The 25,735-nt window shown below is 45.3% G+C and overlaps 1 protein-coding gene across 1 annotated transcript in view; it reads left to right on the plus strand.

The window, feature by feature from the left end:
* The first annotated feature begins 1,991 nt into the window (after positions 1-1,991).
* The window catches only part of LOC126281585 (protein slit-like), a 78,326-nt gene continuing 54,582 nt past the window's right edge, over positions 1,992-25,735 (plus strand). The window contains exon 1 of the mRNA XM_049980668.1: positions 1,992-2,224. Within this exon, the coding sequence (XP_049836625.1) occupies positions 2,220-2,224 (5 nt within the window). The 5' untranslated portion in view covers positions 1,992-2,219. The remainder of the gene's footprint in view (positions 2,225-25,735) is intronic.

Consider the following 25,735-nt stretch of genomic DNA (forward strand, 5'->3'; position numbering starts at 1 on the left):
CTAATGTGCTTTTATCAGATTATGTTTTTTCGTAAATTATGACTACATACAAGCAAGCCCACAGTAGCTACATCTAGGGAGGGTGTAGGCAAACAGGTTTCTGGATGCCACTGTACCTCAGTAGCTAGTTGGCAGTAATCACTATGTGCACGATGTGGCCTATTCTACACCATATTTTAAATCTATGTGACGATGATATGCTGATTATATTTAAATGCTTTGACGATGCCGTATCACTTTTAGGACATGGTGTAAAAAAAAGGTACGTTACCCCATATTTTATCTGTACATTTCCCTGTTGTATGACAGTATATTGTGATACATATGGCTTTTTTATGCACACTGCTCGCTAGATGTATATAATGAAATATTTTAGATCTGAGGATGGTCATTGCAGACTGTAACCGGTCATCGTCTAAAGAATTCATTTGTGATCAGAGACTGGAATAAAAAAAGCAACATCTTCCTTGTGTGTGTAAGGGATTATTTACAGCGTGACTGCTATTTATCATTCTACGATACTGCTGTCCACAGTGGGCTTGCGACGACTGATATTCGAATATGGTATCAACGAGTTTCTGAAGACCACACTCGACAGTCGTTAGTGCCCGAAACGACAGGCGTGTTGTGCGCTGGGCCGTGCTGTATCAACACCGACTCAAAGGAAAGCCTCGGCGCTTCTTCGTGTCGTCGTGTCAGCTAGGCACGCCGAACGCAAGGTCTGTTGCAGGTATACTCATAATGGTGGTGTCTCCCCCTCTGACACAGGAAGAAGTTAAACTGTTGGCGGTAGTTGACCAACACACATTGTTCTGAGAGATTTCTGCAATCAATTAATTGTGCAATTCATTACACTTCTTAACTAATAGTGCACTCCTGTACTTAAGTTTCCACCTGTTTTAAGGATTGACATACAAAAACAACTTCATGGTCCAGCAGCAACAGAATTCGTGCTTCTTTACCTTATTTGTAAATCTGAGGAAGTTACGTTTGTACTGGGTTGCTTTTACAAGAAACTGAACATATCGGTGCTCTTCTGTAGGTATCTTGGTTGACTATGGAGTGAGGAGCACTGAATGTTAATGAAATATCTTGCGATTGTACACGTTGGGGGAGGGCGTCGGGGACAGAAGAAGAGGCAAAAGAAAGATACTTGTTTTATCAAATACAATTTTTTTATGTTATAAAGTTTCTCCTTTCAGTTGCAAGAGTGGAATATTTATCTTTTCTGATGTGCATGTTTAAAAAAGTTTTAAAGGTCAGCAGTATTTTCGATTTGTGAAGCTGTTTTGCTTCCTGTTTAGAATTCCTTTCGTTGAAAACGACTGTAATCTAATGACTGGCAACAGTTGGACATTTACACATGTAAATTAGTTCACATTTCCAGTGACGATGTCAAACGAAAATAAATAAAAGAAACGAGTTAATTGTAAGGGGGTTGGGGTAAGTTTCGATAACAAACTGGATCAAGTAAATATAGTTACTTGAATGTAAAATTTCCGAAGCTTGCAGTGAGGCAAAGCATCTTCTCATATTGATCCACGATTGTTTCCACAGGATTCAGTAATACAGCACTATCATCTTCATTTCTTTACGATAGTAAGAAAATCTCGTCTAAATAAAACTGAAGAATCCAAAACAATACCAGCATTTTGTCCAAAAATAAGAGATTTATAGTGATAAGCACGCCCAGGCGTTTCTGCCTGCAACAGAGCTGGCGTTCGCCGTGCCTAGCTGACGTGACGTCACCAACAAGAGCCGAGGCCTTCCTTTTTTACATTGGTCCTTCCAGCATATTTCATATTTTCCACGATATTTAAAGTTTTGGGTTCTTCTTAGTTTCCATTGCTTTTTGTCTTAGCCCGTAGGATGTGTTTCCCGGCAGATCTGCGAAAGGTCTCCTGCGGCCTCTATCTACAGAAACGCCAACGGCTGTATATAGAGGCCATTTGTGCGACATAATCTTATCTCCGACCAAGATATCAGTTCAGTAAAGCGTCGGACCTTTCTAACTGGACATTTCTCGCCTGTCTTGAGCTGTCAGTTCTGAGTATGTATGTTTAGGGTCCTTGTTACTGTTTACGGAACGCCTGTAACATTGCAGATGCAGTGCTGTGTGTCACCAACACATTATTATGAAGTTTTACATGGAATTAGTGTTCTAATATGCGGTAGTAAGGAATTCGTCGCAAACTGAAGAGTATACAACAACGCCCCAAATGAGGTAATTCGTATGAAAACTTTTTTTTTTCGTTCGAATGACGTGTATAGTACATAGCATTACTTAAGTATATTTAATTCGTAAAACTGGCTAACATGTGTGTTGATCTTTCACGTTTCGTTTTCCAGCACGCGTATTCGTATTTTCTGTACGTCGTTTTTCGTTCCTTCTTAGTTCTCTAAATTACATCCCTTACCCTCCTCGCTCTGGGTGTCTATTTGTAAGTGGAAAAGGGGAAACTAAAGTAAGAAAAGATTAACGGAGTTCTGGAAAACGTTAACTGATGGGGTACGGGCAAGGAAAAAATTATTCAACCTCTCACAGCGATATCAGCGAACTTTCAGTGTTGTTACATTGTTATACGTGGTGCGTAGCATGGGTTAAGCGCCTGCTTAATTCAGCTTGGAATGCCGAATCAGTTTTGCCGCTACGTGACTTAGCCGTATGCAATGAAGCACCAGTGCATATACAAATGTCTTTGTTTGAGACGTATTGTGTTACTCAAGTTTCAGTATAATATAAATTTTGTCTTCTCTGCACTTTGACTATGTCATATTCCCCTTCCTTATTGGATGATATTGTGTGACTTATTTCGTTAATCCATCTTCAGCTGGCGGCTTGAAACGATTTTCACATTATGTCCAATACTGTTGCATTTTATCTGATAGGTACTACGTTGATGCAGGTAATCGAGTCTGCTTTGTTTGATACGGAACTATTCGCCGTGGATTACTTGCGCCTGACAAATTTTCGAATCTGAACTTTCTCCTTACACTGCGGTAAGTATGAATAAAATCGGCTAAATAAGTGGCACTTAATGGTCGGTACTCAAGTGTTCTTCCACAAACATTTCCATTGTCATGTAGAATGTTAACGATGTGACCTTTGTCTATTATTTAATGTTTGGTGTACTGGAATACGTATAGTATACTGCAATAGTCAAACTTCATTTACTCGGTTATTTCAGTTTACTTTATACCTTAATGTAGATGTTGAAGTGTGAGATCTGCCCCATTAGTTGGGCAGCAAAAAATGTACACCCAAACCATTTCAAATAATGACTTTCTCGTAACTTCCTGGCAGATTAAAACTATGTGTCGGATCGAGAAACGAACTCTGGACCTCTGCCTTTCTCGGGCAAGTGCTCTACCGACTTTTTGTTCGGCGTTGTTCGTTGCGTTTGGTCTGGGCGGACGTCGCATGACATCCGTTCAAGCTGATCGTTGATTCCTTTACTCAGTATTTTTATTACAGAGGGCCACCGCCTCTGACTTTTTTTTCTATATTGTTCGTTGACTTTGCTCGTAGCGGGCTTCCGATGATAGTCGTCCAGGTTGTTCGTTGATCCGTTCACGCAGTTTTCTGTTACAGATGGCAGCTAAATCCTCTGACCGAGCACGCTGAGCTACCATGCCAGCAGCGACTAAGCTAGCCAACCACGACTCACGACCCGTCCTCACAGCTTCAATTCTGCCAGCACCTCGTCTCCTACTTCCCAAACTTCACAGAGGCTATTTTGCGAACCTTGCAGAACTAGCACTCCTGGAAGGAAGGATATTGCGGAGACATGGCTTAGCCACAGCCTGGGGGATGTTTCCAGAACGAGATTTTCACTCTGTAGTGGAGTGTGCGCTGATATGAAATTTTCTGGGAGATTAAAACTGTGTGCCGGACCGAGACTCGAACTCGGGACCTTTGCCTTCCACGGGAAAGTGCAGGACGACCACAAACCAGTTCGAAAAGAACTACTTTAAAAAGTGGTTTGATAATGTCGGGGAAGCACTACAACCTATCTTCAGAACATTATCAATTTTTATTGCCTGCTGTTTGTGTGAGTCAGGTTTTATATTTGGTGTTGCTATTACTCTTTATACTTCTGCCAGAAGCCCTCAAATATCTTGAAAAGTCCCATCGTGAGTGGTTTCCAAAAACCAACATGGCTAAGTGCGTCGTAGCAACACAGCGTGAGAATTCTATGGAGATTATAAATTCGACGATGTTTTTGCTACAGAAAACAGTTAAAGAGTTCTCAGTAAAAAACATGAAACAATGTTTATTTGTAATGAAAAGGTCTGTAACAGAAGGCGGAGAAAAACAATAAGAAAAATTGTATAGGCGACTGCACATATGAGGGGGGACGACGGGTTCTGCGCTAATGGGAGGATTTGTTCTCTTATGTGAACAAACCTGCCACTTGCGCTAGTCTAATTCAGTAGGTCTTATGTAAACGAAGTGCTCACTTGGCAGCATCTTTTGTTTATAATTAATGGACAATCTTCCGACGTCGATGAAATGCGGGACTTATGTATCAGATTTTCTTGGTGCGATCCTCGTATACTAAAGGTGCTGTAGTAGGACTTTCTTCTCCATTAAGAAAACTATATCTGAGGCAGCAATCATAGATAAGATTACGGTAGTACAGAGGTATCAAAACAAATTTTACTCCATTTTTAGTGTGTGAGTGGATTACAGACGAAGAAATCGGTAATACTGCTACGACATAGTCCCCACCATGGATTAGTTTGCGGAATACGTGTTTAGAAGTAGGTTTCTGTGTGCAGCAGTGTTGCGATACAGGAGAGCTATAGCAATTTCCTCAGGACTGAGGATTGGTGTGAGTTGAATGTAGATAAATGTAACTATTGAACCTAAAATGGTCGAAGAGACCTGTTGCTGTTCTATTACACGACTGACTACAGGCCACTAGAAGCAGTACCAATCGCAAAAGATATCTGGATGTAAGTATGCGCAGCTGGTGAATTTCTCCCCGAACGTCAGTGTGCTGTTTTTCTTGTTGTGATAGTTCTGAGTAATCTCAAAAGTAAGGTCTCCTAGTTTTTTATAAATACGGAACACTCTTTGTGTGGCAGTTGATCACACTGTTACGAAGAGTGCTGCACGCGCTGTGTGTAAACATGCGCACGCCGCGCTGAGGCACTCAGTCTTGGCTTGTAGCTCCCGTTGGATGTTACCGACAAGTGCGAATTGCGCGCAGTTATTCAGTTTATGAACGCAAAGGACACTGCGCCGATTGAAATCCATCGCCAATTGACGGAGAAGGGAAGTGTTGTGAGCAAACACGTTTCTCTCTCCCACATACGTCTCATCAAGTGACTGCACCTCAAATGATCGACGAACTGATGGAGGTAGTACAAAAATTATCACAGAAAGCTGGGAAAAATGGCTATATAAACACCTTGGGAACGAAATAAATAGGAAGTGCAAGGCAACCATGGCGAAATGGCTGTAGTAAAAATATGAAGAAATCTAAAAAGAAATGATCGTTGGAAGGACTGACTCAGCCTATAGAACAGTCAAAAAATGCTTCGTTGAAATTAAAATGAAAGGCTGGTAGAATTAACAGTGCAGTTGTAATCCCATTGTTAAACGCAGAGAAAACAGCCAATAAGTTGTGAAAGAGTACAGTGAAGGCGTCTATGGAAAGGGGGGGGGGGGGGGGGGTAGGACTTGACTGATGACATAATAGAAGAAGTTGGAGTCCATAAGGAGGATATAGGGCGTCCAGTATTAGTCGGAATTTAAAAGAGCGCTGAAAGATTTCAGATCCAAAAATCATTACGCGAAAAGGCAGGCAAACGACTATACAGGCTGGTGTGTAGAATATATGAGACTGGCAGCGTGCCATCAAACTTTCGGAGAAATAGCACACACAGGATTCCGAAGATAAGCAAGAGACAGACAGATGGGCAAAAACTATCCAAACTGTTGACAAGATTAATATACTGTCTGGAACCGCGCGACCGCTACTGTCGCAGGGTCGAATCCTGTCTCGGGCATGGATGTGTGTGCTGTCCTTAGATTAGTTAGGTTTAAGTAGTTCTAAGTTCTAGGCGACTGATGACTTCAGATGTTAAGTCGCATAGTGCTCAGAGCCATTTGAACCATTTTATTAATATACAGAATAATGGAAAAAATTTCGATAATGGAGCACAAATTATGTGCGCATAAGAATTTGTTGCCTATGTAACACAGTTGTGCCAACACCTTTACACAATGATAAGAAAATACGATTTCACTGAAGGTTGCTGATTATCCATTAAAAACTAAAGCTTCCAAAAATGGGGTGATGCAAGTTGTAGCGCACGTTCTAACCAGTCTAACCCGAATTCTGCAGAACTCGTGAACGTTGTGGGCAATCCTCGCGTGATTGTCAAGAACGTGCTTAGCTATCCGTTTCAGGAAGAGAAAGTGGAGGCAAATTTGTTTTTTGCAGATCAATATGCTATGGTTCAAATGGCTCTGAGCACTATGGGACTTAATATCTATGGTCATCAGACCCCTAGAACTTACAACTACTTAAACCTAACTAACCTAAAGGACAACACACAACACCCAGCCATCACGAGGCAGAGAAAATCCCTGACCCCGGCGGGAATCGAACCCGGGAACCTGGGCGCGGGAAGCGAGAACGCTACCGCACGACCACGAGATGCGGGCAAAATATGCTATGGATCAACTTAATGATATAGGTATGTCTAGTAATTGGAGAACTATCGATTGGTAAGTTAAGCAACAACTAATACTGTGCGTACGAAACTGCGAGGCCAACGTTGGATTCGGAACTCTTCAGGAAACATTTTCCGCTTAATACGTTTTTGGTTTGGTTTGTGGCCCTACGCGGCCAATGCTACAGCAGTGTCGTTTGGAATGGAGTACTCGTGAGTTGAAGTGTCATGATGATCTCTCCATTGGCAAAAGATTCCGGAATAGTCCTCCATTCGGATCTCCGGGAGGGGACTGCCAAGGGGGAGGTTACCATGAGAAAAAGATTGAATAATCAACGAAAGGATAATGTTCTACGAGTCAGGGCATGGAATGCCAGAAGCTTGAACGTGGTAGGGAAACTAGAAAATCTGAAAAGGGAAATGCAAAGGCTCAATCTAGATATAGTAGGGTTCAGTGAAGTGAAGTGGAAGGAAGACAAGAATTTCTGGTCAGATGAGTATCGGGTAATATCAACAGCAGCAGAAAATGGTATAACAGGTGTAGGATTCGTTACCAATAGGAAGGTAGGGCAGAGGGTGTGTTACTGTGAACAGTTCAGTGACCGGGTTGTTCTAATCCGAATCGACAGCAGACCAACACCGACAACGATAGTTCAGGTATACATGCTGACGTCGCAAGCTGAAGATGAACAGATAGAGAAAGTGTACGAGGATATTGAAAGGGTAATGCAGTATATAAAGGGGTACGAAAATCTAATAGTCATGGGCGACTGGAATGCAGTTGTAGGGGAAGGAGTAGAAGTAAAGGTTACAGGAGAATATGGGCTTGGGACAAGGAATGAAAGAGGAGAAAGAGTAATTGAGTTCTGTAACAAGTTTCAGCTAGTAATAGCGAATACCCTGTTCAAGAATCACAAGAGGAGGAGCTATACTTGGAAAAGGCCGGGAGACACGGGAAGATTTCAATTAGAATACATCATGGTCAGACAGAGATTCCGAAATCAGATACTGGATTGTAAGGCGTACCCAGGAGCAGACATAGACTCATATTACAATATAGTAGTGATGAAGAGTAGGCTGAAGTTCAAGACATTAGTCAGGAAGAATCAATACGTTAAGAAGTGGGATACGGAAGATCTAAGGAATGACGAGATACGTTTGAAGTTCTATAACGCTATAGATACAGAAATAAGGAATAGCGCAGTAGGCAACACAGCTGAAGAGAAATGGACGTCTCTAAAAAGGGCCATCACAGAAGTTGGGAAGGAAAACATAGGTACAAAGAAGGTAGCTGTGAAGAAACCATGGGTATCAGAAGAAATACTTCAGTTGATTGATGAAAGGAGGAAGTACAAACATGTTCCGGGAAAATCAGGAATACAGAAATACAAGTCGCTGAGGAATGAAATAAATAGGAAGTGCAGGGAAGCTAAGACGAAATGGCTGCAGGAGAAATGTGAAGACATCGAAAAAGATATGATTGTCGGAAGGACAGACTGAGCGTACAACGTTTGGTGACATTAAAAGCAACGATGGTAACATTAGGAGTGCAACGGGAATTCCACTGTTAAATGCAGAGGAGAGAGCATATAGGTGGAAAGAATACATTGAAAGCCTCTATGAGGGTGAAGATTTGTCTGATGTGATAGAAGAAGAAACAGGAGTCGATTTAGAAGAGATAGGGGATCCAGTATTAGAATCGGAATTTAAAAGAGCTTTGGAGGACTTACGGTCAAATAAGGCAGAAGGGATAGATAACATTCCATCAGAATTTCTAAAATCATTAGGGGAAGTGGCAACAATACGACTATTCACGTTGGTGTGTAGAATATATGAGTCTGGCGACATACCATCTGGCTTTCGGAAAAGCATCATCCACACAATTCCGAAGACGGCAAGAGCTGACAAGTGCGAGAATCATCGCACAATCAGCTTAACAGCTCGTACATCGATGCTGCTTACAAGAATACTATACAGAAGAATGGAAAAGAAAAAATTGAGAATGCGCTAGGTGGCGATCAGTTTGGCTTTAGGAAAAGTAAAGGCACGAGAGAGGCAATTCTGACGTTACGGCTAATAATGGAAGCAAGGCTAAAGAAAAATCATGACACGTTCATAGGATTTGTCGACCTGGAAAAGCGTTCGACAATATAAATTGGTGCAAGCTGTTCGAGATTCTGAAAAAAGTGGGGGTAAGCTATAGGGAGAGACGGGTCATATACAATATGAACAACAACCAAGAGGGAATAATATGAGTGGACGTTCAAGAACGAAGTGCTCGTATTAAGAAGAGAGTAAGACAAGGCTGTAGCCTTTCGCCCATACTCTTCAATCTGTACATCGAGTAAGCAATGATGGAAATAAAATAAAGTTTCAGGAGTGGAATTAAAATACAAGGTGAAAGGATATCAATGATACGATTCGCTGATGACATTGCTATCCTGAGTGAAAGTGAAGAAGAATTAAATGATCTGCTGAACAGAATGAACAGTCTAATGAGTACACAGTATGGTTTGAGAGTAAATCGGAGAAAGACGAAGGTAATGAGAAATAGTAGAAATGAGAACAGCGAGAAACTTAACATCAGGATTGACGGTCACGAGGTCAATGAAGTTAAGGAATCGTGCTACCTAGACAGTAAAATAACCAATGAAGGACGGAGCAAGGAGGACATCAAAAGCAGACTCGCTATGGCAAGAAAGGCATTTCTGGCCAAGAGAAGTCTACTAATATCAAATACCGGCCTTAATTTGAGGAAGAAATTTCTGAGGATGTACGTCTGGAGTACAGCATTGTATGTTAGTGAAACATGGACTGTGGGAATACCGGAACAGAAGAGAATCGAAGCATTTGAGACGTGGCGCTATAGACGAATGTTGAAAATTAGGTGGTCTGATAAGGTAAGGAATGAGGAGGTTCTACGCAGAATCGGAGAGGAAAAGAATATGTGGAAAACACTGATAAGGAGAAGGGACAGGATGATAGGACATCTGCTAAGACATTAGGGAATGACTTCCATGGTACTAGAGGGAGCTGTAGAGGCCAAAAACTGTAGAGGAAGACAGAGATTGGAATACGTCAAGCAAATAATTGACGACGTAGATTGCAAGTGCTACTTTGAGATGAAGTGGTTAGCACAGGAAAGGAATTCGTGGCGGGCCGCATCAAACCAGTCAGTAGACTGATGTCAAAAAAACTCGTGTTCACCCATCTGCTACATTAGGGTTAGATTTGAGTAATCGTGAAGCAATATGTGACTTGTGAAGGAAAGGCGAAAATGTTTCGTAGTAATGTACAAAAAATAGGAGACCAGCACAACACACTGCGGGAGGCGAATGACAAGAGATGAGGTTACCATTGGATAGTTACACTTCTGTGTGAAATATGTCAATGTATAATTACTGTACGGACTCGCGAACTAAAGAACTTTCCGGCAACAGCTGAGCGTTTGTCAAGATATCGAGAAGGAAACGTGTGGCTTTGATAACGGTGATCAGCTTATCAGCAAAGAAATAACGCATATGAAAGTGAGATATGACGACGGAAATCAACGTGGGTGTATGCAGGTGACGAGCGAACAGACAAACAAATTGCTGAAACCATGACTGCAGTGGGCACCAACGGAAAAGCACATCACACTACAGGAGACTGGAAGCTATGCAACTTCGCGTATGTGATCTCCTCGAATACGTAGTGCTAGTAAAAAAAAAGTCGTGTGACTAGGGCCTCCCGTCGGGTAGACCGTTCGCCTGGTGCAGGTCTTTCGATATGACGCCACTTCGGCGACTTGCGCGTCGATGGGGATGAGATGATGATTAGGACAACACAACACCCAGTCCCTGAGCGGAGGAAATCTCCAACCAAGCTGGAATTCGAACCCGGGCCCTTAGGATTGACATTCTGTCGCGCTGACCACGCAGCTATATTTTCTTTTGTAACGTATGTAAACTTTTATTTACAATTTTTTAACAATTTCAGATTTTTACATGAAATAGTGTGCTTGATTATTGAACGATGATGTACATTTTCTCGTTTCTGTTCTGATTGTTCTTTTGGTAGTTTTTTGGTTGTTATTCTGTTATTCTCTGAGTGTCCTTCAGATAATTTTTCCTGTCATTTGTTTATGTCTTTTAGTACATACTTGCGTTACATCTATTTTTTGTATTTTGAGTTTAGAATTTTTTAAATTCTGTATGGTATTAGAAATGCACCTATTTTGGCATGTTCGCTTTATGTTTGCCAAAAGCGATAGGGGAATATAGACCAGAACATCTATGTGAATAAGTTAATGAATACGTATGGGTGGACTCAAAGTTTTCACGGATTTTTGGGTCAAAGAAAGTCTAATGTTAAAATTATTATAAGTGGCAATTACCCATGCTACGTTGAGGCACATGATATATATATATATCGCAGGAGTAAACACAACAAAACAGAATATCAAAACAACAAAAAAAGGTAAAAGAAAGGAAAAACGTACCTTGAATGGAGAGAATGAGAGAGAGAGAGAGAGAGAGAGAGAGAGAGAGAGAGAGAGAATGTGAGTGAGAGCACATTAATTACATGAAATACACTGTTTGACATTTCGTTGTTATCTTGCAGCACTTCTTTGTATCCTTTGCACTAAATTAATGACTGATCATTTCCTTTTTGCGTGCTTTGTTTGGCTATTGGGCACTGGACACTGTATGGCTATAATTGGCACACGCACTCTCACTTTTGTCACTGCTACACGTACACACTTTCACTTTGCACAGATTTTCGCAAACACTTTCCGCACTACACCAATCTTGACGGGGCTTTGGAGGGATCGGTGGGCGACGTCCTCAGCGACTGGGGTGTGGGTGTTGTGGGAAGGCGTCGGTCACGGTGTGTTGAAGGCGTCTCGGAAGGCGGCGTCCAGCGGGACGTGCAGGAAGTTCTGGAAGGTCTCGCGGTACTTGGAGCGTTGTTCGGCCCTCTTGTGTTCCTCCCACAGGTCCGTGAGGAACTGCGCCTCGTCGGTCTGCCGTTTGCTGACGATGGCGTGTGCCGTCATGGCGATGATCCACATTGTGGCCAGGCGTTTTGCGTTGGAGAAAGGCTTTGCGACCGGGACAGTGACAAACGTGACATGTATCGCCCTCTCGTTGGTTCTGTTGATGTGGGCGATCATTCTTCTCGCTGTCGCCCATATTTCCTCGCTCTCTCTGCAACCAAAACGGGGCGGACGTAGTGCTAGTGAAAAGGAGGTGCGCTACTGATTTTCTCAATCGAGATACGCTCATCACTCATTAAGGATGATCGAAGTGCCGGACACCTCTCTCCTCTGCCCTCCGCCCCCTGTGTGCTGGGCGGGAGGGTGAGGGAAATGCAGAGCCCCGCAGTGCGTGACCCGAGGAAAAATCTTTTTGTTCATCCACGTGCGCTGCCCAGTGCGCGTCGGAGACGGCCAATTGGAGCGCAGCAGTCAGCAGACTGGAGCGAATGCAGGGCGGACGGATGGATGCACTTTGAGTACTTCGCACGAGAAGTCTTCACATCTTTTTTTCAGTTTTAAATAAAAAAGTAGTTGTCGCCTTCCTTCCACAGCCTTCACGATATCAATACAAGCTTTCTGGTGCGCGCGGTGCGGTGCGGTGCAATAGGAAAGTATTGTTGGCAGTACGGCAGTTATTTCTTTGTTGTTTGACAACGTGCGTAGCTCTCTTATTCGTGTTACTATACCTGTGTAAGTGTGGAGTACATTAGCGGAGCATATATCTTTCTCTGTAGAAACATCATCGCTGCTAATTATTATTATTATTATTATTATTAGTATTATTACTATTATTATTTACAAGCCCATTATAATCGCAGTGTGTTAAGGGGGCTGACAGCTTAGAAATGTTCAAATGTGTGTCAAATCTTACGGGACTTAACTGCCAAGGTCACCAGTCGCTAAGCTTACACACTACTTAACCTAAATCATGCTAAGGACAAATACACACACCCATGCCCGAGGAAGGACTCGAACCTCCGCCGGGAGCAGCCGCGCAATCCATGATTGCAGCGCCTTAGACCGCCCGGCTAAGCTGACAGTTACATCACACACTAAAAGTGCGGGTAAAAAAGTTCGCTTTAAGCGAAAAGTTGACCTGCTGCGCATTTCACGTTGTGGCTCTTCATGAAAAAGTGGCTACTTGCACGAGCCGCCTAAAGCATGAAAATAGTGTCATATGTTTATGTGCTGTCAGGGCATACATTGTGGTGTTCATTGCTACGTTTTCCAAGTTCCGTATTTAAGGTTCAAATGGCTCTGAGCACTATGGGACTTAACTTCTGAGGTCATCAGTCCCCTAGAACTTAGAACTACTTGAACCTAACTAACCTAAGGACATCACACACATCCATGCCCGAGGCAGGATTCGAACCTGCGACCGTAGCGGTCGCGAGGTTCCAGACTGTAGCGCCTAGAACCGCTCGGCTACTCCGGTCGGCTCCGTGTTTAAGTGTGTCTTCTTGTAAAAGCAGGTATTTTGAGGGAAGCTGTGGAAAAACGATAAAATTTTTTAAAGAGAAACCCATATGTACGTGTGTTGTCTTAAAAAAATTGGAAAAATAATAGATATTTACGGAATAATGAGGAAAAACAGGTCAAATTTTCCTGTAACTAAATAGTGTCATTTGTTATTGGTGTTAGTTATCAAACAATTAAAGCAACGTATTTTAAGTGTTTGTTGAAAACTGATAAAACAGCAGGGAATCCATATTTATTTGCGTTAACTTCAGAAATCGGTAAACTACTCACCAAGTCTGTATTTACATGTATCTTCTTGAAAAGTTTGGGGGAAAAAATTACAAAATAGCAAATAAATGAGCATCTTCTAAAAAATCGAGAAAAATTCACCATGAAATCGTAAACAGAAGCAGGGCTGTATGTTGCAGAAAATAGCGTGGAGTGCCGGACATTGACATCGGAGGACTACCGTAGGAATTTTTACGCGGTTTTCACTAATACATTGCGCAAAACAACGAGACGGTCACTGTTTCGAAAGTCCACGATTATTGTTTCTCATTGCGTTGCGCAAGTTTGAAATTTCGCTGAAATGTGCCTACAACCCTCCTCCGTAACGGTGCAGAAGCGAGGCACCGCGAAACACCGACATCGGATTCTGACAGCGAGGTGTCGCGGAGAACAGACCAGAGGTGTAAGAAGGGTCACTGATGCCACGGTAGACGTGGCACGCGATGCGGAGGACGTCGGACCTCCTCTTACGCACATTTCACCCCATCTTTTGACACCTCTACGACGGAGGTCAGAATCGCAATCCCCAGCGTTGAAATGACGCGGTTTTCCTACAGATGAGCGAGGGAAACGTTATAGACACAACACCGCTCAGGAAAGACACCAAAAGGTCTGATGGAGCGGCACTAAGGTCACCCATTCGTTTGGGGCGCGCGTTTTGACACACATTTGGCGGCCGATGCGACAGTTGGCAACGTGATGAGCGATAACGGCAACATTGACAGACAGCCTTTGACACTCTGAGACCTCTCGGACGATTCGAGCATTCTATAAGGACACATTGGGCCTACAACGTTCTCGAACAAGATTCCACCGCTCTGAGGTGTAGCGTGAACTCATTTTTTGCTCCGGTGTGCAGGGTGGAATGATTAGGGATCGTTCAAAACCACTAAACGAAGTTTAAAAGTGGTACGAAGCACAAGAGGTTTTATACATTTTCAGCCCTCCTCCTATGGTGCAATCAGAGGGGAAGGGGTGGAGAGGAAACGCGACATTCACGAATGTGTGAATAAAATGACACACTCGGTGCCAACTGCGCAGCTCTCTCGACTACTTTAAAAATGTCACTGTACAGGCTGATGGTATGTACTGGCTTGACTGTCTACACCACTGGCCATTAAAATTGCTACGCCAAGAAGAAATGCAGATAAAGGGGTATTCAGTGGACAGATATATTATAATAGAGCTGACATCTGATTACATTTTCACGCAATTTGGGTTCATAGATCCTGAGAAATTAGTACCCAGAACAACCATCTCTGACCGTAATAACGGCCCTGATACGCCTGGGCATTGAGTCAAACGGAGCTTGGATGGCGTGTTCAGGTATAGCTGCCCATGCACCTTCTACACGATACCACAGTTCATCAAGAGTAGTCACTGGCGTATTGTGACGAGCCAGTTGCTCGGCCACCATTGACCAGACGTTTTCAGTTGGGGTCGTGGATTATCCTGCTGAAATGTAGGGTTTCGCAGGGATCGAATGAAGGGTTGAGCCACGGGTCGTAACACATCCGAAATGTAGCGTCCACTGTTCAAAGTGCCGTCAAAGCGAACAAGAGGTGACCAAGATGTGTAACCAATGGCACTCCATACCATCGCGCCGGGTGATGCGCCAGTATGGCGATGACGAATACACGCTTCCAACGTGTTCACCGCGATGTCGCCAAACACAGAGGCGACCATCATGATGCTGTAAACAGAACCTGGATTCATCCGAAAAAATTACCTTTTGCCATTCGTGCACCCTGGTTCGTCGTTGAGTACACCATCGCAGGTGCTCCAGTCTGTGGTGCAGCGTCAAGGGTAACCGCAGCCACGGTCTCCGACCTGCTAGTCCATGCTGCTGCAAACGTCGTCGACCTGTTTGTCAACATGGTTGTTGTCTAGCAAACGTCCCCATCTGCTGACTCAGGGATCGAGGCGTGGGTGCACGATCCGTTACAGCAATGCGGATAAGATGCCTGTCATCTCGACTGCTATTGATACGAAGCCGTTGGGATCCAGCACAGTGTTCCGTATTACCCTCCTGAACCCACCGATTCCATATTCTGCTAACAGTCATTGGATCTCCACCAATGTGAGCAGCAATGTCGCGATACGATAGACCGCAATCGCGATAGGCTACAATCCGATCTTTATCAAAGTCGGAAACGTGATGGTACACTTTGCTCCTCCTTACACGAGGCATCACAACAACGTTTCACCAGACAACACCGGTCAACTGCTGTTTGTGTATGAGAAATCGGTTACAAACTTTCCTCATGTCAGCACGTTGTAGGTGTCGCCACCGGCGCCAACCTTGTGTGAATGCTCTGAAAAGCTAATCATTTGCATACTACAGCATCCTCTTCCTGTCGGTTAAATTCACGTCTGTAGCACGTCATCTTTGTGGTGTAGCAATTTTCATTGCCAGTAGTGTATTTGGACTGCCCTCAGATTTTACATGCCGCCAACAGGTTTCCCAGTTCAGCACGTAGTGTTGTGGTTGGCAGGAGAGCCAACCCGAGTAACTAAGAGGCCGAAATGCACGCGTTTTAGCTCACGCAGGCTGGCGAGAGGTCTGGAACATGACAAGGGAATTAGAATTGAGAAAAACGGATGTAGCTGGTGGAATACTTAACTTTAATCCATTAACGACGAACGTCGCTCTTGACGGTACATGATTTACAATATCAATAGAAACTGATCATGGCGCCGTGCTAGGTCGTAGCAAATAACGTAGCTGAAGGCTATGCTAACTATCGTCTCGGCAAATGAGAGCGTAATTTGTCAGTGAACCATCGCTAGCAAAGTCGGCTGTACAACTGGGGCGAGTGCTAGGAAGTCTCTCTAGAGCTGCCGTGTGGCGGCGCTCGGTCTGCAATCACTGATAGTGGCCACACGCGGGTCCGACGTATACTAACGGACCGCGGCCGATTTAAAGGCTACCACCTAGCAAGAGTGGTGTCTGGCGGTGACACCACATTCCTCCCCCGCAAATCGGCGTATGGTTGTGGTATAAGGCTTCCGCCCGCCGTGGGGAGGACCGCATGTTGACGTATGCGGCGAGGTGGGGAGCCAACAGGCGAGGCTGTGCCACCCGTACCCTGCCATTCGGACCGCGGGGAGCTAGGAAACACATGAAAACCTGCTCCAGGATGCACGCCAACATGCGGTGTATGCGCCCGTAGAGACACATGAGGGGCCGAAGGGTCGACCTCCATCGGGCCGGGGCACCCGACAGGCAAAGACGAAATATGGTCCGGAGCGGGCAAGAGTTCCATGTCGGAGGGCAACTGGTCACGGGAAGCGATCGGCGGCACGTGACCCAGGGAGGCGCCCGGCGGTTGCAGCGACGCGTTCACTGCGGGCGTCGCCGGTGGGAGAACAGACGGTGGAGGCGGCGGCAGCGGCGTCGGAGGCGGCAGCGCGTCGCCATGGGGCAAAATGGAAGGCAGCGTCGGTAACACCTGGGGCTGAGGCGATCCAGTAGATGGGTCCCCAGGGCGCTGACCGGACGGCACCGTCGCTGAAAGCAGACTGCGAGCGGCAGATCCCGTGCGACGACAGAGGCGCAACTGATTGAGATGCCGGAGCACCTCACCAGAGGCCCCCAAAACCAGATACATAGCGCGTCCGAGGCAGCGAAGTATGCGCCCTTCGAGCCAACACCGTGAACCTCGGTAGTGGCGATAGTAGACAACGACGTCTGGAGCAAAAGCAGGTGTCTGCCGCTGTACAGGAACCTGATGCGGCGGATGTAACAAAGACATCAAGGTTCGATGATGACGACCGTGGAGCAACTCAGCCGGCGAGCGACCATCTCGAGGCTGAGAGCGGGACAAAAAGAGCAATAACGCGTCCGCCCGAGAATGCGACTCTTTCATCTTCAACATCTGTGACTTGAAAGTCCTGACCAATCGTTCAGCGGCACCGTTTGACTGTGGCGAAAACGGCGCGGGCGTCAGATGTTGAATACCATTGGCCTTGCAGAATGACTCAAATTCTGCCGACATGAATTGTGGGCCATTGTCGGAAACTATAGTCTGTGGAAGACCTTCAATGCAAAAGATAGCGGATAACGCTTGGATGGTGGCAGATGTCGTGGAAGACATCCGGACAAGAAAAGGAAAATTACTGAATGAATCTACCACAACCAACCATCGAGCGTTCCAAAATGGACCAGCAAAATCGATGTGTAAGCGTTGCCAAGGGGAAGTGGCTTTTGGCCATGCAAAGAATTTCCGCGGTGGTGCTGACTGTTGTTCGGCACACTCCATGCAAGAAGAGCACATATTCGTAATCGCGGCATCGATTCCGAACCAAGTACAGTGTTGACGAGCAAGTTGTTTCGTTCGCACTATACCCCAATGTCCTTGGTTGAGAAGCTGTAAGACAGAGGACCGTAACGAACGTGGCACCACGACCCCGGACTGATCATTATCAGAACGCAACAGCAAAACACCACGTCGTACAAAAGTCTCCTTGTGAGCAAAAAATCGGCGAACCAACGGGTCCCCGATCCGTGACTTTGACAAGGGCCATTGCGTAGCAACAAAACAGAACGGGAGCAAGGACAGGGTCGGCAGCTGTGGCTGTAGCTACACGACGAAAATCAATCGGAAACGATTCGACCACGTCATCGGTTTCCGCATCAATGAACATGTAAACATGCAAGCAAGTTCGGAAGAATCGAATGCCCTATCCTCAACAACAGGCAAGCGGGACAACGCATCGGCGTTTCCGTGCTAAGCATTGGACCGATACAAGATATCGTAGCGGTACTGCGAGGGGAAAATAGACCAGCGAATGAATTTCTGCGCTGTAGGTGAAGGTACAGGCTTGGTCGGATTAAAAAGCGATGTCAAAGGTTTGTGGTCTGTGATTATGGTAAAGTGACGACCATACAAGCAATCATGAAACTTTGTAACACCAAATACGAGAGCTAAAGCTTCTTTCTCGATCTGTGAATAATTTCTTTGAGCAGACGAGAGCAATTTGGACGCAAAAGCAATAGGGCGATCGTGCGATTCATCTTTGTGAGCAAGCACAGCACCTATCTCGAAATCCGATGCATCCACCATAAACAAAGGGGGCTTCTGGGGATCGAATGGCGTAAGGCAAGTATTGGAAAGCAACGCCGATTTCAACTGGCGAAAGGCGCGTTCACAGTCCGTCGTCCAGACGAACTGAGCACCCTTACGGCGTAAGCGATGAAGCGGACCTGAAATGGAAGAGGCATGCGGCACATAGCGATGGTAGTAATTTATTTTTCCCAGCACACTCTGTAGCTGCTTCAAATTCTACGGCGACGGCAAGTCTTGTATGGCACGAAGGTGCGTGGGACTGGGATGTATGCCTTGGGCATTGAGTACATGTCCCAGGTATGGCAAGTCCCGAGAAACAAACACACATTTGTCCTTCCGCAAGCGAAGACCATTTTGTCCCAAGACCTGAAATAATGTTCTGAGATTGGCCAAATGTTCGTCTTCCGTCTTTCCAGAGATCACAATATCGTCCAGATAATTTGCTGCAGTAGGGACTGACGCACAAACAGTTTGTAGATATTGCTGAAACAATGCAGGGGCGGATGCACACCCGAATGGCAGTCGTTTGAATGGATGCAACCCAAGATGCGTGTTAACCACCAAAACGCGCTGTGATTCTTCGTCCACCGTTATTTGCAAGTACGCATCTGCGAGGTCCAACTTCGAAAAATATTTACCCGGGCACAGTTTGTCAAAAAGATCTTCCGGGCGGGGTAAAGGAAAAGTTGCAATCACTAGTTGTGGATTCACTGTTGCCTTGAAGTCCACACGAAGTCGGAACTTTCCGGAAGGTTTTGGCAAAATTACTAAGGGTGATGCCCAGAGAGAAGCCTGCACACGGTCAATTACACCTTGTGATTCCAATTCGTGTAATGTTTTGCGACCTCATCACGCAATGCATGGGGAACATGGTGCGCTCTGAAAAATTTCGGTTGCGCGTTTACTTTCAGTTCCAAATGTGCTTTATAGTTCTTAGCGCAACCGAGGCCCGGTGCAAAAATATCTGAAAATTCTTCACATAAACGAGGAACACTGTCTGAAGGCACAGTCTGGTTCACTGATAGGACCTGATTGACTATAGGCAAGTTAAACAACTGAAATAAATCGAAACCAAACAAGTTCACTGCAGAAGACAAACGAAGGACGTAAAATGACAAGTTTTGTTTGTCCTTTGTATGTTGCAAGAAGGCTGCACTGTCCTAACACAGGGATATCTTGACCGGAATAGCTAGATAATTTAACATTTGCGGCACGCAACGAAGGTGTGCCCAGCAGTTTGCAAGTGTCTTGATTGATCAGTGAAACTGCACCTCCTGTGTCGAGCTGGAATGGTATCACTTTGCCGTTAATGTCCAAGTCTACAAAAAGTTTATTGTCCTGCTGACGACAAGAGCGACTGTCTCGTGCAACGTGAACTGACACTGGTACATAATCACTTGCGCCTTGACGGGAGTTCCGGCGATGTCGACGCACACTATTTTTGGGACGAACACAGTCACTGTGAGAAAGAGTGGCACTGGGCGGAGTGGAATGAACTACATGAATTTCCATGGGCGAAGTTTCGCGAGCCTGAGTATCCTTGGTTCGATTCCGATTCCGGCGCGAAGCAAAGGGCCTGGAACGGTTTTGAGCTTCCGATCTGAGCTTTTCCTGGCAAACACTCTGAACATGTCCTTTTTTATTACAATAAAAGCAAACAGCTTGGTGTGGTGGGCAATTCTCACGCGAATGTTTAGTAGCACACCGCGGGCATGATTTGATCACTGCATTAGCTTGCCTGCGCGGCACACGTGGCTGAGAGCCTGGCGGCAGCGGCGCGGCCGGGCGCGAGGACTGTTTACTGCTCCGAGCAGCTCGCCCGGCGGGCCGGTTAACCTGACACACTGCAGGCGAAGTTCCAAATGATTCCTGAGCAAAGTCAAGTGTGTCCTGCCGATCCAATATGTCCATCACTTGTTGAAGGGAGGGATTTACTAGTTTCAAAATCTGTTCCCTTATACGAACATCAGAAACGTTCTGTGCAATTGCATCACGTACCATAGTATCTGAATAAGGGAGTCCACATTGACACTCAAAAGCACAATCCATAGTAAGGCCTTGCAAGGTTGCAACCCACTCCCGATTAGTCTGACCTGCCGTACGTTTTGTACGAAAGAAGGTGTACCGTTTGGCAATTACGTTGACTGATTCTTTGAAACATGCATCTAACGCAGACAAAATTTCTTCGTAGGACAGAGTTGCTTCGTCGCGTCGGGGAAATAATTTGACTGTCACACGGTACGTAGTCACGCCAACTGACGATAACAAAATAGGCTGCCGCTCGTTACCTTGAATTCTGTAGGCGGCGAGATGGAATCCAAATTGGCGTGGCCACTCCGTCCAGCTTTCCAGTGCAGCATCAAAAGGGCGAAAAGTGGGTGCAACAGCGTGTTGTGGCTGCGTGAGCGGTGAAGCGGCTGCTGCCGCATCGTTTTTCATCGCACGTTGACCCTGGACGAGCTGTCCAAGGGCATCCAGTAAGGCCTGCGTCTGCTGATTCTGTAAGCGATAAAATTCGGTCAGTATATCTGGAGATTGTGGCGAAGCCATTACACAAGTAAATCAGGGCAATTTAGAAAAGAACGCGGTATCGTCTTTAGTCCATTCATGGAGAACGTCGCTCTTTATGGTACGTGATTCACATTATCAATAGTACGGATACTGGCGCCTTGCTAGGTCGTAGCAAATAACGTAGCTGAAGGCTATGCTAACTATCGTCTCGGCAAATGAGAGCGTAGAAGTCAGTGAATCATAGCTAACAAAGTCGGCTGTACAACTGCGGCGAGTGCTAGGAAGTCTCTCTAGACCTGCCGTGTGGAGGCGCTCGGTCTGCAATCACTGGTAGTGGCGACACGCGGGTCCGACGTATACTAACGGACCGCGGCCGATTTAAAGGCTACCACCTAGCAAGTGTGGTGTCTGGCTGTGACACCACACGTAGCACGGCTCAGATGAGGAGTGTCGGAATGGTTGCCTGTCACACAGTTATGTGGCCATCTCTGTGCAGGGGCATTTCTAAAGGGTCCAACAGGGGTGTGCCGGTGATATCGAGTAGGTTGCCGAACTGGTGGGCCACTTCAGAGCGAGCTTCCGCCGTTTTCTTCACACACGTGTCATAGTCACAGCTCCTCCCCCCTCGCTCTTCCTCGTGATCCCACCACAGCAGGCCTGAAATAGCATAAACAACACCTGCTGCTTCGTATCAGCCATCGAGTACACCAGAAGAGAAACTGTGGTCCCGGTCTGCTCACATTCAGTGGGACTGCAGCCCCACTATGTTCTCAGAGCCGAAAGGGCCGGAGTGAGACTCCCTGATGGTTCGGAGTTTCCTCCGCTCGGGGCTGTCGTTTTGTCCTCATGTCCGTACCGTCACAATTGACATTCCACTGTTGAGACTACTATGTCTTCACGGACCGAAAGCCACTAAATTAAAAAACAAGTGGAACATTGTACAAGGTATGTACCAGACGGTTCAAATACTTTTATTTGGAACACGGAATCGTAAGCACTTTGCAACAAAAAATACTGATCGCTCTAATCTTTAAAAACGAAACTGGCTGTGTACGCACGTGTTGGCCTAAAGTCGCCCCGTTTGAATTATTGTCACTTAAATCTGTTCAAAACGTAACATAGCAAGCAAAATGAAATTAATTTAGTGTCCGACAGATATACCGACTAATGTACCGACATCCGAAACATTACGTTAACCTAGAAAATACCGAACCCAAAATATACGAAAATGTTTTTCATTTCCATTAGTTTAAGTTACCTATTGACATTCGGCAGAGGTGCTGCGAGAGAAAATGGTTCCGAATCTCATCGCTTCAGTAGCTTACGAGGCAATGGTATATAAACATAAACAACTTTAACAAAAACGTATCTATCTCATCTTCATCTATGTCCTCTTACATTTGAATTATACTCTCGTCAAGTCACTGGACTCGTATTCGGGAGGACGACGGTTCAATCCCGTCTCCAGCCATCCTGATTTAGGTTTTCCGTGATTTCCCTAAATCGTTTCAGTCAAATGCCGGGATGGTTCCTTTGAAAGGGCACGGCCGATTTCCTTCCCCGTCCTTCGCTAACGCCGAGCTTGCGCTCCGTCTCTAATGACCTCGTTGTCGATGGGACGTTAAAAAACACTAACCGAACCGAACTCTCGTCAAGTCAGCCCCCTGGTACACAGGGTGAGTCACTATTGCCACATACAATAACTCCGATAGTAAGATAGTAGCTGAAAAGTTTGTGGGACAAATGTTACATGGGACAATGGGGGCTCACAATATGACGTTGGTTTTTTGTTGTTCAAAAATGGTTCAAATGGCTCTGAGCACTAAGGGACTCAACTGCTGTGGTCATCAGTCCCCTAGAACTACTTAAACCTAACTAACCTTAGGACATCACACACCTCCATGCCCGAGGCAGGATTCGAACCTGCGACCATAGCAGTCACACGGTTCCGGACTGCGCGCCTAGAACCGCGAGACCACCGCGGTGTTGTTAGGTGGGGTCGCATCAGAGATATGAAGGTCACCTTTGTTTCCTTTAAATGGGATGCTATTGTTTGGTACTTATTTTCTGATAGCGGCTATTGAGACGAATCCAGTGATGTGTAACAGTAAGGTCTTTGAAGGTCACAAAGGCGGCATGAACGTCCAATTACAGAAGATGTTCGAAGTGATGACCATTGGTATCAATACACTTGTGCAATCTCCGTATCATGGATTGAGTGGTATTCCTTTTCACTTCGTCACTTATCGAAGCACATGCTTTGACAATTCTCTCTCGTATATCGCGCTAATAGTAAATATTCGCCGAGTACGGCGTATCCATCTAACGTGCCATTGACATGTAAACACCATCGATGGCTTCGCAATACAACACGAATAGGAACGATAAGACTAGTATAATCGAATCAAGTGAATGTGAATGATGTATTTCTTTGAAGAACTGAGAGATTGCAGGGTTCTCTCACTTCTGATACGGTGTAGGAATCCGATCTACGGCGATTTGACTTCATACTTTGTGGTGAAATGGTGGGCATCAGTTTATGGTTTTGTTTGCGTGCTCTAGGGAAAGAAATACGGTAAGCTTTACCTGCGTTCAAAGGAACAGGGTGCCGGCTTAAACGACTGCATGGCGTTGGTGGGCTGACGAAGCGCGTTTTTTTTGGAGAACGGTGAGGAGCCATTTCCAGACGGCCCGTGCAGCAGTTGCATTGTTGCAGAAACACATTAAGCTTGGCGCTGGACAGGGGCTGACTTCCAGGTATACGGCCTAGCGCTGAAAAGTCGCCGACAGCGCATTGTAGGCCTTGTTAGGGAGCAAGCCGCCAAAAGAAATGTAAACGGTCTGCAGATTTCCGTGGGACAGGGAAACTGGCGTCCAGACGTCCAGACTCTGTTTCCGAACATGTTCTTGTCAATGCACGAAGCTGTTTGCGTATTTATGGCCGTTCTTTGCAAATTTTGAAATGGGCGCAACAGGGAAGGTAACAAGCTGTTTATGGAGGGCTGTGCTTCCACCCTGTATTGTGCTAGCAAAAGACATGGCAAACGTGTGGGAAAGAGGCTGCGAAGCTGAATTTTTTTCGGTTTTCTGCCAATTAACTTTTAGTCTCTGATTGGTCAAATCGGTTTGCAGTGCAAAGACCAAGATCCGAGGTTAGAATGCCGGGCTACAGCTCGTGATTGGCTTGTGCAAAATTGGGGGAAGTCAAAAAACAGAAATGTGCTTTTGGAATGGAGCTGAGGAGGAAACACAGAGAAATGGAGATCGGCACTCTTGTACAAGTCTCTTGTACTGGCGCTTTGCTCCCGACCTGAACAGTGAGACTTGTGTCCTCTGCTAGGGTGCGGCTTAGAGCCTGTGCCAGTCACCTTCTGAGCCGTCAGAGGAATGCTAATATCATCACGGTCACAACGAGTGACACGTGCATGTACTTATTTGTCTTCAGTCGGCCGTCTAAACATTTAACATATACCGACTCGTACAGTCGTGGCACAGAGTCACATTGGTTTGGCAGACCAGCAAACGGGTCCACCAGCACACTGGAATCCATCAGGGTTTCAGCGGCTCTTAGGGAAGTACCCGCATTCTGAATTAACCAAACGCGAGACCGCGTACTTGCATTTTTGGTGAATGAGCATTTAATAACAGATTGCCGCCATCCATGACTACAGTCGCCGAATGCATCGAGGTGTGCGGTCTTGACCAGTAGCATGGTAAAGTATTCACTGCTGCGACGTAGGGCTATAATATCTATTTCTCAGCACCCTTTTCTTTCGAACCATATTTTTCTTTCTTTCTTTTTGTATGGTAGACTATAGATGCTTGGTGGTGGCGTAGTTTGATGCCATAACCTGGATTCTCGTTTATGAAGTCATATAGAGCGAGTAGTGTTCTGGTTAGTGTTGTGTGTCGATCCCCAGCAAATCCCTTTGTCCCATATTGGTAAGGCGTTTGTTAAATGATAATGCTTGTGTGATGTTTATTTAATAATGTTGTTGTCTTGTCGTGTTTAAGATCAATAAATCGATTGTCGATTAGACTACATCTTCCCCTTGAGCTCTAATTAACAGTTCCTTCCCATTTTTATGGCAGTCTAGATCTGAAACATAATGAGTAGCTTTTTCATTTGGTGTCCACTGTGCGGATCTTTACTTCATTAACTATACTTTCAGAGCAAGTCGATATGCTTCTCAATTACGGAGAATGCCAACGAAATTCAGTGAGAGCTAGAGACTTATACGCTGAAAGATATCAACATACTCACCCTACACGTCGTACATTTAAATATGTGTATGATAAATTGAGAATAACTGGATCTTTAACGCAACGGAAACATATCTGGTAAAGGAAACTTACTAACGAGGAAACTGAAATTGGCACTCTTGTCACTGTGATTCGATGTCCTTGTTAGTTCAAGTCAAATTGCAAGGGAATGTGTTGTTCGTGTTCTGTATTGCATAAATATCATCCTTACCATATCAGTCTCCACCGAGAATTAACTGGTATGGATTGTATGCGTCACATTGAATTCTGCCGATGGGCTCAGATTCGGAGGGACGACACATTTATTAATTTGATTTTATTTACTGATGAGGCTACATTCATGAACCATGGAAATGTTCATTTCCATTACATGCATTATTAGGCAACTGAAAATCCATGTTGGCCGTGGCAAGTTGCACACCAAAAACCGTGGTCGGTG

This window comes from Schistocerca gregaria, chromosome 7, assembly GCF_023897955.1.
Source record: "Schistocerca gregaria isolate iqSchGreg1 chromosome 7, iqSchGreg1.2, whole genome shotgun sequence".
NCBI classification, from domain to species: domain Eukaryota; kingdom Metazoa; phylum Arthropoda; class Insecta; order Orthoptera; family Acrididae; genus Schistocerca; species Schistocerca gregaria.